The 15,003-nt window shown below is 38.1% G+C and overlaps 1 protein-coding gene and 1 long non-coding RNA gene across 2 annotated transcripts; one reads left to right on the top strand and one right to left on the bottom strand.

Moving 5' to 3' along the window:
• Positions 1 to 222: 222 nt before the first annotated feature.
• On the top strand, positions 223 to 10,458 carry LOC122820636. The gene is made up of 10 exons (XM_044098209.1): positions 223 to 2,556; positions 3,378 to 3,469; positions 3,962 to 4,073; positions 4,245 to 5,847; positions 6,952 to 7,147; positions 7,178 to 7,254; positions 8,069 to 8,204; positions 8,386 to 8,454; positions 8,655 to 8,834; positions 10,332 to 10,458. Exons 4-10 carry the CDS (start codon positions 5,784 to 5,786, stop codon positions 10,456 to 10,458), a joined length of 849 nt encoding a protein of 282 aa, XP_043954144.1. The 5' UTR covers positions 223 to 2,556; positions 3,378 to 3,469; positions 3,962 to 4,073; positions 4,245 to 5,783.
• A 2,782-nt stretch (positions 10,459 to 13,240) lies between these two features.
• LOC122820546 lies at positions 13,241 to 14,652 on the bottom strand. Its single transcript, XR_006368819.1, has 5 exons — positions 14,554 to 14,652; positions 14,184 to 14,483; positions 13,757 to 14,099; positions 13,548 to 13,677; positions 13,241 to 13,457 (listed from the first exon to the last, which is right to left on the bottom strand). It is a non-coding gene; the product is annotated as an uncharacterized LOC122820546 (long non-coding RNA).
• Between the last annotated feature and the right edge of the window lie 351 nt (positions 14,653 to 15,003).

Genomic DNA, 15,003 nt, shown 5'->3' on the forward strand with positions numbered 1-15,003 from the left:
CAACTATAGTAAATGAGTTGAAGCAACCTTAATATTGAGTCAACACATTTGGTTTAAATTGGAACAACCATAATATATTAAGCTCAGCCAAAACTTAATAGAATAACCATAATAACATAAGTTGAGCCAACTCATTGTATTTAAATTAGAATTACCATAATATATTAAGTTGAGCCAACACAATTGCTTTACATTGGAATAACCTTAATAAATAAAGTTGACCTAACACATTTGCTTTAAATAGGAGTAACAGAAATACATGGTGTTGAAATAAAGCAAAGTAATCAGGTGGAAAACCTTTCCATGATTTTTTTATGTTCATCCAAAGAGGTATTTTATTTCAGTGTATTGCTCCCAACCAGAAAAGGAATCAGACCAGAAGATACTTAATTATACTTATCTACCAACCCTGAATAGAAGTATCTAGTTTACATACTTTAACATTAGATTATTTTTCTTCTTTTGCCCTTTCCTTTAGTTTCTTATTTTGTAACATGCAACCCACAAAAACAGGTTAATAAATTTATACTATATATATATATATGTATATGAAGTTGGGCCTAATCAGAAGATTCTAAATTCGAGGGAATCCAGGTGTGAGCAACAACAGAACACACAGTGTCTACAAGAAAAGAGCAACATTTAATATAATAAACAATTGTGGATCCACATTTAAAACAGACAAACAAATACTGCGCGCTTTTAAAAAATAATTAATAAATAAATTGAATACTTCAGTCTCCAATGCATCAATTGTTCAGTCTCAAAGTCTCTCAGTTGGTGACCAGTCGGGTCACTATCTACCCATGTGCCTGGTCCTCTGGGCTGGGGCTCGCCATCCAGGTTCAGGAGAAGAGGGTCTTGGAATCTCTGGCCCTCCAGGCCAAAAGTGTATCATAAAAGCTCAAAAAAAAAAAAAAAAAACCTGACCTATAACAAGGCCAAAGTAAAACATCTTAGCACATAAGATGCCAGCATCACTAAAACTTAAGCTATATTTAATCATATCTCAAGTCCTTCTTATTTTTTTTCTTTCATGTTGTACAACAAGTTAACAGAATACAAATTTTCCAACATATTAGTAAAACTAAAGAGATTAGCTTATATGTGTCAAAAAAAAGAATATAATATACAGCCAATTTTCACCAAATTTTCTTAACCAACTGCCGAGCGCGTGCGATGACTCACCGATGCTCCGAGCCGTCAACGGTTATTTTTCGGGCTTCAGTTGTTCATGGGGAAAACCCTCAGAGATCTAATAAAACCGAATTTAGTATTTTGAATTATATATTTAGTGAATTTCTATTAATATTGTTTTCCTTGGGCTACCAATTTCCAGATTCGTCAATTTCTTACTAGCTCTTTACGGAAACGACCGTCAGCTGTTAGCTCTCAAGCCTGTCTGCCGCGCTCCGAACGAAACAACCGCCAGCTGTTGAAAAGGGGCGGGACGATCAACCCCATTGGCCGACGCGAAAACAGACCGCGCCAGCCATTGGCTGCATAATCTGTCAATAGAAGCTAACACTAAAGGCATATTTCACATTTTTGAAGATTAACTTTATTACCTTTTAGCTCTTGTGGCAGAATAAGACATTAAATCAACATCTATTATTTTTTTATTTTTTTGTGTGTTTTTAAACACTGGGTTACAATTTCCCTTTAATTCCTGTAAAGCATTTTGTATTGCCTTGTTGCTGAAAATGTGCAATATAAATAAAATTACCTTGACCTTTACCTTTTGAACAAACAAAATGCATTTGCAGTGTTTGTCGAGAAGAGAAGCAGCAGCTCTGAGAAGGCGGAGTTTTGTATTAAACATAAATTCGATTTTAACTGGACACCAACAGAAAGTGAAGTCGTCACCACCAGCACAACTCTGCAAGGTAAGCTGTAGCTTTGCTGGCATCGAGTTTCAGATTAACATCTTACCTTATTGTAAACTCAGATTTGTATTGTCGTCTTTGAAAACAGAAGGAAAGTTTCCTCAAATTTAATGACGCTCCTTCAAAAGACATGCCATCCAAGTCAACTGCAATGCAGGCTTGGTGGCAGGTGAGGGTGGGAGCTTGGAAATGTTGATTCCCAGGGTCACATCATGACAACGGGACATCGAATGTCACATCACTGGCAGTGAAAGAGATGGCATTGTCTGGAAGGCCTTGTGTACAAAGACGTGCATGGATTCCTTGCTTTAACATTACCTGTGTTTCCATCCCAAATGTGTGAAAAACACTGTCAATATTACGCTAATATATATAAAAACATAATTAAAAATACATAAATTCACAAATGTTTCCATTAAATGAGAAACGTACCTAAAATCACATGTGAATAAGTCTGTAACTACAGATAATATCGCACCATGATCCTCCAACCACTTCCTGTCATCTACTTCTTTGTGCTTTCCACCAGCAGCAGCTTCCCCACAGTTAAATAATATGTTATTTTTGCGCCACACTCACATCTGCGTATCTACACATCCTCCGCAGCAAGTGGGAAGAGTGAAGAATTTAACTCCATGGACAAGTGTCTCACAAGTGCTGCACCTCAAATGTGAGTGGTTTCTTCCATCCATCCATTTTCTTACACCTTTGTCCCTAATGAGGTCGGGAGGGGTGCTGGTGCCTACCTCCACGGGCGGGAGGGGAGGGGGGAGACATAAAAAATCGGGACCCTGCCAATTACAAAATTAATTGTACTTTTGCCATCGACTTAAAAGACTAAAGGGAATCCAGCATAATAGAGACAGGAAGGTAATTGAATAATTATGCACTCAAACGAGTTTATATTTTCATTTAAGATTGTATTGAAATTAACATAATATAATATAATATAATATGATATAATATAATATAATATAATATAATATAATATAATATAATATAATATAATATAATATAATATAATATAATATAATATAGTTCACTAAAACATGCTAGAATATGTCAGAGTACATTGTATTTTTAAGCTTTCCATCATGTTGTTATTATATTTGCTCATCAAAATCATACCTGGAGTGTTGCCTTGATTTTTTTCACACGTTTGAGAAATCCTTTAATTTCCATGGCAACCATTCAGCTGTGCAAAACCCCTGGTTCGTCCTAGCTCCGCCTTCGAGGCGCAGCTCGATGTAAACATAGGTACTTGATTATTCTATTAAATGGCACTTAAAGAAACACAAAATTCTGCCCCTTCAAAGCTATTTGTTTAATGCATACCAGAAAAAGCAAATAAATGTGTATACTTGTTTTCTTTTGACTTATAAGTGTACCAATTTTGACAAATTAAAGCAGCAAGATACAGTTCTATGATTTGACAGATACCGACGCAGAGACTGCTTTAGGTAAAAAGATTCCATCCTCTGATTTAAACAGGAAAATCAACGTTAACCCAGAAGTAAAACCAAAGGTCAACATCAACCCACCTGAGCAGCGGGATGTAAACCTCAACCAAAGGCGTTTTAACAGTGAGTATATATTGGATCTAACTTCAAATTTCTATTTATAAATTGTATTTTCTTCTCTTTTCTTTTGGTGAAAATCCTTCTCATTACATTTTGTTGTGAATTGGTGCAGCATACATGAACTGAATTGATTTTATAAGGGGATTTATTGAATATTTATCAGAAAAATCCTAAAAGCATGCTCCAGTTTTATGTCCATGCATGTTGGGTAAAGAGCCTAAAACGTTTTGCTCTTTGAGGCTGAAACATCTCCATTGACATTCCACGGCCTTTTGTTGTTTCTAGAACTCTGTGGCTGTACAACCATTAAAACTTTACCTGGGGTTTATATAAGTTTGGTAATCACATTCCATTTTACCACAGGAAACATAGGAAGTTTCTAAAATGACAAATATCTGAGCGCTGTCAGAACTACTAGCGTGGTTCTGTTTGGTGTCCAAAAAGTGAAGGGCTCACTTTTCATGGTGGCACAATACTTGATTGTCTTCTTTTCAGCTCCAAATGTCGCTCTTCACTGCTGCTTTACGTTTTCTACAAGAATGGTGGCAAAAGAACAGGTCCGTTCATACTACAAGACCGGTTCCCACTGCTCAAAGTCTGCAGTCTTGTAAGTGTTGGCCATCAAGCTTCTAATATTGTCCTGGGAAAGTCTTCCTGAGAGGTGACAGAATTTTTCCTCATTCTGTTAAAGCCTCAAATTTAACTTAAAATAGTGCTAATGTTTGATTTTTATTTGTGTTTCCGACTGTGCCAGCTTTGTTCTTCTCTTCTGTCTCAGGTTCGTCATGACGTCAGGGAGTTACATCTGTGTGAATCCAAAGCTCTTCTGGGTCCAGAGGATCACGAAGGATCTAGACAAAAAAAGATTTTAAAGACACCAAGAGCCCATTGTTTTATTATTTTTTATTTGTTTGCTCACAGTGGAGATGATGATTATTTTATGCGCTGAGGACTTTGTCTGTTTGTGCATGTCAAAAAACAACTGACAGCCTCTAACTTTAATTGTGGTTTCTCATTTTTTGGAAAGACACAAAATATCAACACAAAGTCCAAAACAGAAGAAGAAGAAGAAGAAGAAAAGTCAGATTAGATCAAAATTACAAACAGCCTTGCATGGCATTGAGAATGTTATTTGCTAAACCCTAAAAAAACACAAGTTGTAACTTGGTCAATGTATAAAGGAAGGGATTCCTTGTATGGATTATTAAAATCAGTTTTTGTCCACTTGTCTTTACAGAAACTGTATTAATAATAACGTTATTAATACAGTTGGTTATTCTGTTGCAGACTCTGCTTCAGCTCCCTGCACAGTTTCAGTAGGTTTAAGATTAACCTACTACTTCAAACTGCCAACTGCACAAACAGTGGTTGTAATTTAATGTGTAAACACTTTATTCTATAATCCAAAATATCTGTAAACTTTCTTTCTAATTGTTCTGCTGTTCCAATTTTTCCTGTTGTTCAAAACAGCCTCTGCTCCACTTTGGCAAATCTAACAGTGACAGGAATCTGGATTTCATAAAAATGAACGTTGATCTGTTTAAAATGTTCATAGAAACAGGAAGATTATAGGAAAAAAATGAACATTTAACTCCAGAAGAACACAGATTGACATAATTGTATGGCTGTTGAGTCTTTTGAGTTTTGAATCTCTGGCACAAACTGAGATGAGCTCAATCAACATTCGCAGAATAAAAAAACAAAAAACAACACACAATCAGCAATAAAATCTCCATTCAAAATGGCGTCCTCCACTTTGTCCTGAAATCTCACGGAGGTATTTGGGTGTGAGTGATCTTCAAAGTGACCTATTTGCCGATGATATTATAATATACTCGATGAATCTGACAAATTCTTTAACTCAATTAAATGGAAACTTGGTCTTTCTGCAAACAGAAAGGCCCCAGTCTGGGATTTGAACCCAGAACCTTATTGCATGACAGTGGTGCTATCACTATGCAGCCAACAATAAAATAAAATAAAATAAAAAATGCATTAATTTACCTTTAGCAGCCGGAGTGATGAATCAAATGAGCTATCGTCACTCTGGGCTGACTCTGATGGTACTTCTGTTCATATGAGTTCATACTAAATCTTTTTATTCTGTTTTAATTACAAATCTTCACAGGAACAACCAAATAAGGTCAGCCTGGAAGGTGTACCAGCAGATTCTTTATCAGCTTTCGTTTCCTTCCTTACTTGCTTCTGGGCAATCAGATTATGATTGTCCGTCGTAAATTACACTCCATGTTGCAAAACCGAAGCCAGTGAGTCTGATCAGAGCCTGAAAGGTTGAATCAACATCCAGGTGATCAGGATGGTTCCCTTCTTCTTCATTCACCTGCTACTGATGGCTCTGCTGCTCCAACACACTGAAGAAAGTGAGTACAGTACAGCATTGTCTGTTTGTCTAATAATAATCCATTTTTTGGGTAGTTGTGTTGAACAGATTTACAAGTTACGCGCGTAATATAGAGACCTACTGAATGAAAGTGGTTGTTATTCTCTATCCAGGAATAAAGTTCTTCAGTTTTGATTTATTTCCTTATCTATTGTGGGAAATTATCTAGACTTTTGTCAACGACAGAAATGGAATCTTTTTGTGTCCATCGGGATTTTGTATTTTGTCTGTATTCATCAGGGTGAATACAGACAGCAAACTAGACAGATGGAAACATGAGATGTCATTTTGCCACCAAAGAAGAAGAAAAATAAAAAGACATTAAGAAATGTAATCTTGTTCATTTAATAGGCACATGTTGACTTTATTGTTTGGGCACAAAAACATTGCTGAAACTCGGTCTTCCAAACAAACTCGACAACACTGAACCACTGAACAGATTCATATGAATGACTAAATGGACGCATCACCTAATCTGTTAGTTTTTAAGTGACTGGATCTCCCAGACTATTCAGGTCACCTCACGATTTTCTACATCACTTCTCAGTCTGATATTCATTCATTCTGTACAATCTGAGCCTTTTGTAGCTTAGTTTTAAGTAGTTTTCTTAACTTTTCTGAACATATGGTCATGGGTCTCCTGTCTTTTGCCTGTCTCACCGGGTTCTTCGGGTCACAGTGCTACTCTCATGTCTTTTTACCTCGACTCTCCTAGGTTTCTATAATTTGTTTGAAAGTTTTAATTCAATATTGTTGGTTTCCGTAGCTTAGCTTATTGACGCAACCTTTCTGAATTCTTTCCTATTATCAATAGATCTTTAAGAGAGTGAAGAGCGGCCTCTCGTTGCTAAGTTTAGGTTACGCAATGACAAAGTTGCATAATTTCAGATTAACAACTAAAATCTGTCAATCCCGGCCAAATGGACCAACTGTCCAGTTAGTAGGCGGTCAAACTAGAACAGGATCACCTGATTCTGTTCAAGTTTACTCAACAACAGTGATGAACATTTTAATTTCTCAAAGGAAACGTCCAACCAAGAGTATTTAGTCTTCTTCTTGATCATTCATTATTTTCTCTCTACAGAGAAGGAACAGAGGAGACAGAAGCCACCGAAACATGATGAAGTGTTGCATCATCAAGAGTTTTGCTTGAGTATTCCTGCAGCTCCTCAGTCGATCGGTTTGCATTTTGAACCCCCACAGCCTACAAAGCTGGCATCCAAACCCAAACCAACTGGAGATCCCAATAGTCCCAAACTGGACATACCCAGACAAGCAAATCAACCTGATATTGGTAGCTTCCCAATGACTGGTAAAGAAAACTATCGATCTTCTGGTGTTCCTGAAAGAGCACCAATAATCCCCTTCAGTCCTTTGCGGGGTCCAGGTGAGGCCTCTTCCCGTAGAGTTTAGAGGTGTTTTCACACTTAGTACTCCGGTAGACTTGGTTCGATTGAGGAACGAAGTTGCAACATTTTTACATTTCCAGCTGATGTGGTTGACTTCTGCACTGCAAAGTCAAACAGACGAAACCTTTTGAATAACTTGTTTCTCTCCTCGCCTGTAGTGCCACGTCGCTCGTTCACGTGTTCAAAGATTCAAACTTTGAACAAATTTGAATCTTTGTTCAACCTTCTGAACAAGATTCTGAGAACAACTTCCGTCTTCGCGACTTTAGTGGTTGTAGGATTTCGCTTTTGTCTTTGGTAAAAGACCACGAGCCATTTCTCCCGCTAGTGCTAGATATGCACATCTGTTTTGGCTGTATGTACCCAGAATGCCTTGTGTTGCTTTTTCCAAGCTCCATCTGCTTGGAGCATTTGAACAGCAACAAAGTTCAGTTCAACCAAATCTACGGGCTTCATTCCAGCCGTCTGTAGATACTGTAACATATCTGACGTTCTTTGATGGTTCTTTGATTCTAGAACCCAAAGGCCTTGTACAGAACACAACCAACCCTTAGCCAGTATTTTCATGAGGTCTTTTACTTTTTGTTCTGGATAAGTTTTGGCAAATGCTTCATAGTGCTGTCACTGTTGATTGATTCGGCAACTAATTTGAGCCCTGTTACATTCATGAGCAGGTGCACCAAATGATTTCTTAATACTTCCTGGTTGGCTAACTTGTCGCTTCAATTTTTGTCACTGAATGTTCATGTTCTGTTTGATTATACATGTATTTTGCTCTCCTGAATGTCAAAGTCTTGAGTATTCCTGAAGCTCCTCCAGTCGGATGTTACTGCAAAGGGAAAAACACGAAGCTGTTCACTAAGACCAACCAAGTCAGAAGGCTGACCATACAATATCCCACTGAAACCTGCAGATCAACTGAATACATGTGAGTCGGTGTGTGCTTATGGGAGACAATGCTTGAAGAAAGCAGGTTAAAATTCCTTGTTAATGCAAATGTATTTCTTTCTGTGTAATTTGGAGGTTTAATAGTTTTTATGGGATCATCATAATGCTTGTTTTGTTGAACTCAAACAGGATCAGCAATGCCTCCTCCTCTTGTCTTTCAGTGAAATTTTAGAAGACGGGACTTATGTTTGTGTAAAGCAGTTCAACTTCTTTTTGGCTCATTTTCTTCGGTACGTACAGAAGATGACTTGAGATATCACAGCTTCCTGTGAAAGGGACAGCTTCTGTGCAACATCTTATCTCACATAATCAGAGTGCACTCAAAACTATTTCCTGGCAGATTAAAAAAGCAACTTTTTGAGTATCCATGGCGACAGTTTCCCCTAAGCTGATTTTACTGATAAGAATGTACGACTCCACCGACCCACAGGTCTCCGTCCAAACAAGTACCAGAGCAAAGGCCAACAGAATCAGCTGAGATCTCATCTACCACACATCAGAGCACAACTGCAGAGACAACCACCCCGACACACCTGGTAAAAGGAACCAATGGGCCACCAGACTTAAGTATCAATTATGGACCGGCTCCAGGTGAAGATCAAGACCAACTGTAAGTTTTACCTGTCAATCTGATGCTCACACTGAACGATGTTTCATGTCTAAGTAAAGACATTTTGGATGTTAACAGCACAAAGCACAATTAATTTAGTTGATTAGATAAAATAAAGAGCAAATGTTGCCAAATTTACAGGATTTATTGTTGATGATGAGAGGACAAAACACAGTTAAAGACTTGCTGGTCACTTCATTGGCTCCCATGAACAAACAGCGGGGAACAGATTATTTTAGGCAGCTATAATGTTTGATTTCCCCCCTTAACTTTGGCAAATAATGAGTGAATGTTACCAAATTCACAGGATTTGTTGTTCATGGAGAGAGGGCAAAACATAGTTAAAGGGTTTGTGGTAAAAATAATTAGCTCCCATGTTATGGAGGGGGAACAGATGATTTCAGACAGCTGAAATATTTGGTTCTCCCTCTCATAACTTTGGCAAATAAAGAGCAAATGTTTAGAAATGCTCTTGATTGTCATATGTGATAGTATGTTTGAGTCACCAAAATGTAGATTTTTTTAAATCCAGTAATCTGTCATATTTTACATTAGAACAGGATCTTCCAGAAAGCTTACACTCTCATCTTTTCAGGAAGTCTAATGTCTCGTGCCCTGCTGTCAGCCAGCTTCCCTCCTTTTAGCATTAGCATTATTGTTAGCATTAGAAAAAATATAAATACACACAATGTGTTGGAAAACCGTTTTTGGTGACTGACTTGTACTTGTCAAGCTTAAGTGTCAAAATTGTAAAAAAAAAAAAAAAAAAAAAAAAAAAAAAAAAAGACAGATTTTTTTGATGATTTTTTAAAAAAAAAACAAACAAAAAAACAAAATGGTTTAAGAAGATCTCCGCACAAGACCTTGTTTATTTATTTATTTCACAACGTTGTTATTGCAGCTGCCGATTAAAACTGAATGTTACAACCTGGACATGACTGTATGAGATGTTTTACCGAAAAAATCAAACAGAAGCGATCGATTTCTCTGCACTGCAGCCTCTCCGGAAGCAAACCGATTCTAACTGGACAGTGAAACTAATTTTAGTTTTCAGTGTAGTTTAGTTAAACTCTAAGATGGATAAAGGGAAATATAGTAAGAGAAATCCTTTCTTCATCTCAGTCACTCTTTTTTCAATTTATGCCAACGTGTTTTCATTTGTCATATTTTACTTTTGTCGACTAATTATGTTCATTGCGTATCATCCATCCATCGTCTATGTCCACTTACCCTTGCAGGATCACGGGGGGCCTAACCAGTGGCGCAAAAAGTGGGTAGCACTCTAGGAGCGCTGTGCTATAATGGGGGCGCCAAAAACATTTTTGGAGAACGTCATTTTTTTGTTTGTTTTGTTTTTCATTTGAATCGTGTTGTTAGCTGATGACAGAGTATATATATATATAATTTGTTTTGATGGCTCAGCCTAAAGGAGCCTTCCATCAGTTCTGCAGTAGAGTTGTTTCTAATATAAAAACTAACATTCCTCCATTCCCACAGACGAGAGGTACCCCTTCTGGTTAAGGTTGAAAATGTAAGGATCATTGATCATGGCATCTCAGGTAAAAGCTATATTTTCTATGGATTGTTTGTAGTGACTTTGGTAAAAAACAAACAACAAAAATAATTTTAAAAAGACCAAAAATTTCAGAAGCGATTCAGCTTCAGTCAAATTATTTTTGGGGGGTACATTACTTGACATAATGACATCAATATGTGGCAAAATAATTTGGTGCTTTTGTTTACTTGACAGCTTTGGTTGGAAACAGCACAGATTAATATAGCGTCACAAATTTGTGTATTACTGACATTTACTAGTTCAGTAACGTTTTGGAAGAAATGTACTGTTATGAGTCCTCTTCCAACATCATCGTTTTATTTTTACTTAACTAATATTATGAAGTATTGCTACTGTTACTTGAATAAAATTTCTGGCTGCTCTACCTGCTGTAGTTATCTTCACTGACTCAAAACAGACTCGCCTATACTTACTAGGCTACTTACTACTTTGTTTCATAAATTTCACATAATTTTTTAAGTGTTTCTTTTGCCTAAATTTGGTGTTATTATATTATTTAGTTGTACTATTTTTTTTTTATTATTCATTGTAGTTTTTAAACGCCATAATCTGTACATAACTATATAATTTTTGTCTGTCTGGCTACATAATTTTGAAATATTTAGACAGATGTTACGATCAGTTTACTCAGTATCATAGCAGCCTTTTTAAGAAATACTTTTCTTTTTATTTAATCTTTATGTGAGTATCGGCATCTTTTATACTTTTAGAAGTGTAATAGTCTCGTATGCTCTTTAGCATACGAGCATACTGCTCTTTGTGTTTAACAAGCTGTATAACTTCTTATATTATATTTTTATTGCTTTTATACCTGACACTGCAAACCAAATGGAAGCACTGACTGGAATGTCTGAACTTGAACGTCCCATCGAACAACTTTGCATTTGGTGCGAACCAACTGAAACGTGGAACAACTTTGACCCGAAGGACGTTCAGTTGGTGGATTTGACACTGCAATCATCCCCCTGTCCTTCCTCCGTCTCGTAAGGTTTTTCTCTTCTGTAACACAAGTTGTGCAATCACAATCACCGCTTCATTTTGAAACGTTTTCCATTCGCTCGCCATGGTTTTTACCCAGCGATGTGTCTTTTGCCTTCCAGTGTCACCCTGACTGATGGACACTATATTTGTTTGGATTCTTTCCACCGTGATTTCCAGCAGCTTCTGGACAAGTTGGAAATTAAAGAACCTTAGATCTGGCGCAAATACATCATCATCATTAAATGTTAACTGTTAGGTTTAACACCTCAATATGTTCTTGTTGACATGAAGTCTGTTCTGTGATGTGAAGTTTTTCAAAATGAACCTCGCTAGATAAAGTCTATGAGTCTTATATAGGAAGGAGGCTTTTTTTTATTAGGTGTAAACTTAGGTCATGTCTGTTTGAGACTCTTATTGTGAAGTTAAAAAGGAAAACGTCCTGCTTTGCTGTGTTTTGATTACACATTCATTGATAGCTCTTGTTACAACAGCATGGATGAAGCCCCGTCTTTTAGGCATTAGCCCCGCTGCAGAATTAGACAAACCTAGTTACAGTGGACCTTAGTGGAACCTATCTGTGGATTTTTCTTTGGAACGTAACTCAAAATTATTAGCAGAACATTGAGTCAAGGTTTCCACTGTACATATTCATGCATCTTAAGGTATGTGTCGGGTTAAAACGACTAAAATTGGCAGCTATATGTGTTTTATGAAGTGGTTTCAGGTATTCACACATTCCAGCTAATCATGTGGCCCCTAACTCTTGTGAATACTGACAGTCCACCGTCCTCAAACCTGGACTGAGTCATGGTGCATTGATTACAAATTCTTTGAAAAAACACTGTATGATCTGTGAAACCATAATTCTATTCATGTTAGCAGATTTCTCATTTTCTCCAAATGTAGCTAATTTCCTGCCTTGTTCTTACAAACCCACCATCGTGTCTCATCTCGCCTCATGAGAGGAATGTATCTTCACATCTTAGTTTGAATGAATCCACATAAAATATGTAACAATGCAATGACTTAAGGGTTTGTAGCTTCTGTCTTGGTTGTTTGTTGACCACTGTGTAGCTTAATCATTTTATGATTAAGTCAGGTTGTTTTTTTTTTTTCATATTTCTCAATTATATTAAAGATATTTCAGCCAAACTCTTATTGCAATCAATTATTTAGTCGGCATCGTCCGTCTGTCTCGTGTCCCCGGGTTGTTTGTCCATGTCTTCATGCTGGGCAGCTGGACGGTGTTGCTGGTGAAAGCCGTCCTGACTGGCGCCGTCTCTCTCTGCTCACTTTTCCTGTTTGTCACTCTGGTTCACAGCAACTGAAGAAGAAGAAGAAGAAGAAGCAGCAGCAGGCCGTAAAAACAACCCTCCACAGTCTCGGCTCAAACTGGAGGAAAAGTTTTCATAAGTCAGAGTTTGAGCTGAGAAGCTTTAAAGGAGGGCTTAGAAGTGATTGATGTTGTCTGACATGATCCACCAACTGGTTCAGCTTCCAGTTCTTCCAGTTTGTTTCATTGGTTATGAGTCCATGAGGAAAAAGAGCGTTCTCTGGAGAACATTTCTACCCAACCTTTCAGTGAATCAGTTGAAGCTAAGGGTCAAAGGTCAACATCAGGATACTTCTTCAGTGTGACTGGCTTGTTTGTTTTTAAGATGTGAATTTTTCATTGATGTAACTACAAATTAATTCACACTTAATATAAAAATATATATTTTTAATCCTGTTCTCCAGTTTATGCTTTGATCAGTTATGAAGTTCTATTAAAAATGTGGAAATTCCTTTAATTTATAATGTTTCCAAAAATAATTATGGTTAAAAAAAAAATGACTCCAGAAATAACAGATTGAAAGAAGACCATTTTATTGAACTCATAGTTACAGCACTTAGGAATTTTGTGTCATGAACCATTAATAATGAAAACAATAATGAAGAGAAAACAAATCTGCCTTCTAACTATTTACTCTGATATTTTGTTTTGATTCTTGAATCGTCAGAATCTCGTCTCCAGCCAGGCACCAGAAACCTTGCAGAGTCAATGATGTTTTGACAGGAGAGTCGAGCTAAAGAAACAGAAGAACAAATTTGAGAAACAGAGTCAAACGGACGCCATTAAATACTGAAACTTTGCCGAGATGTTTCAGCAGCTTTACCTGCTACATCCAGAGAAATGCTGTCAGGTTGGATTCTAGTCTTTTTGCCCACATGCAGAACAGATAATCAGTAAAGATACTTTATTGAAGATTCAGATATGATGGAACGGCTCTCGGAGAAGGCGGCACACTATGGAGACAGCAGAGAGGTGGTGAGTTCACGGGCGTAGGAAAATGGAAACAGGAAGTCATTAATGGACTGATCTTACTTGTGGAGCTGGCGGTTTTGGCCCGGGAGGGGATCATTGTGGGTTGGGTTCAGATCTGACAGAGGGGTCTTCTTTGAAGTAGGCTCGGATGAGCTGATCTGGAAGGAGCGGAGGAGGCTGCGATGGAGGGCGGACAGGTAAATTCTGGTGGCTGGAGACAGAGGAGCGGTCCGACTGCCCATCAGGGTTTCCAGAAAACGGCTTGGTCTAACTGAAGGAACAGGGAAGGAGCTCGGACAACCAGTGGGTAACTTCCATGGCATCACAAGGATGTAGGTTCCAGAAAACCAGAGGAAAAAAAAAACTTCTCATGGAGGAAACTTGGGCATCTTGATGAATTCACCTGAAGAGGAAAACAACAGCAGGAATTACTCAGCAGGTTTCTCAAGGAAACAACTAGTAGCTTTCGGTGGAGGGTTCTGACTACCATTACTGGCAAACACTCAGGCGTCAGAGAACTGGCAGTCAGCTCCTCTTGAGCTGCAGGGATGATGAGAAGATGAGAAACAGGTGCTAGGAGACCGGCTCGCCCTGCCAGGAGGAGCAGCCTCTGGCGCTCTCTGGTGGATGGATAGTGAACCACAAAAGAAAAAACCACAAGACCCCAGGTGAGGTCCATCTCCCCAGCGGTTGGTTTGTCTCAAACCTGAAGTGATACTGGCCCGCATCGCCCAGCTTCACACCCTGAATCTGAACTGAGCAGCTGGAGTAGCTTCCCCCGATGCAGCTAGAATGCAGGCAGCAATTCAGTACCGTGATTTTACTGTAACAATAACAGCATTTGCAGTTCTTCTCACCGTGTGAAGCCCGCAGTAAGACGGGCTGACCTGGTGAGGACGTTCTGTAGCGATGAGAGAGAGTTTGGCGTCTGTCAGATGGGAGGAGGGGTGAGGCGGATGGGGAGTGAGTTTGACCGTCATTGGTTGACCTGCTTCCACTGATGCTTTTTATTTCACTTCTCCATCAGAATCTGTCTCAAAAGATGAGCAGAAAGAAGAAATTGTGACATCCATGTGATCTTATCACTTCTGCAGCGGTTTCAGAGACATGTGTCTGTGCTACAAGTCAAAGGTCACTAACCTCTAGTACATGTTACATTCACTTGTTATGTAACAGTCATTCATTCCTTCTTCTTCTGCTCCATTTTTCTTAGCTGGAAAAACGTACTCATAGGTTTTTTAAAGCTAATTTCACCCAAAAAAGGCTCAATATTACTTTAATGGATTCACAGGAAGTGGCTACAGGCA

This window comes from Gambusia affinis, linkage group LG18 (genome assembly GCF_019740435.1).
Source record: "Gambusia affinis linkage group LG18, SWU_Gaff_1.0, whole genome shotgun sequence".
NCBI classification, from domain to species: domain Eukaryota; kingdom Metazoa; phylum Chordata; class Actinopteri; order Cyprinodontiformes; family Poeciliidae; genus Gambusia; species Gambusia affinis.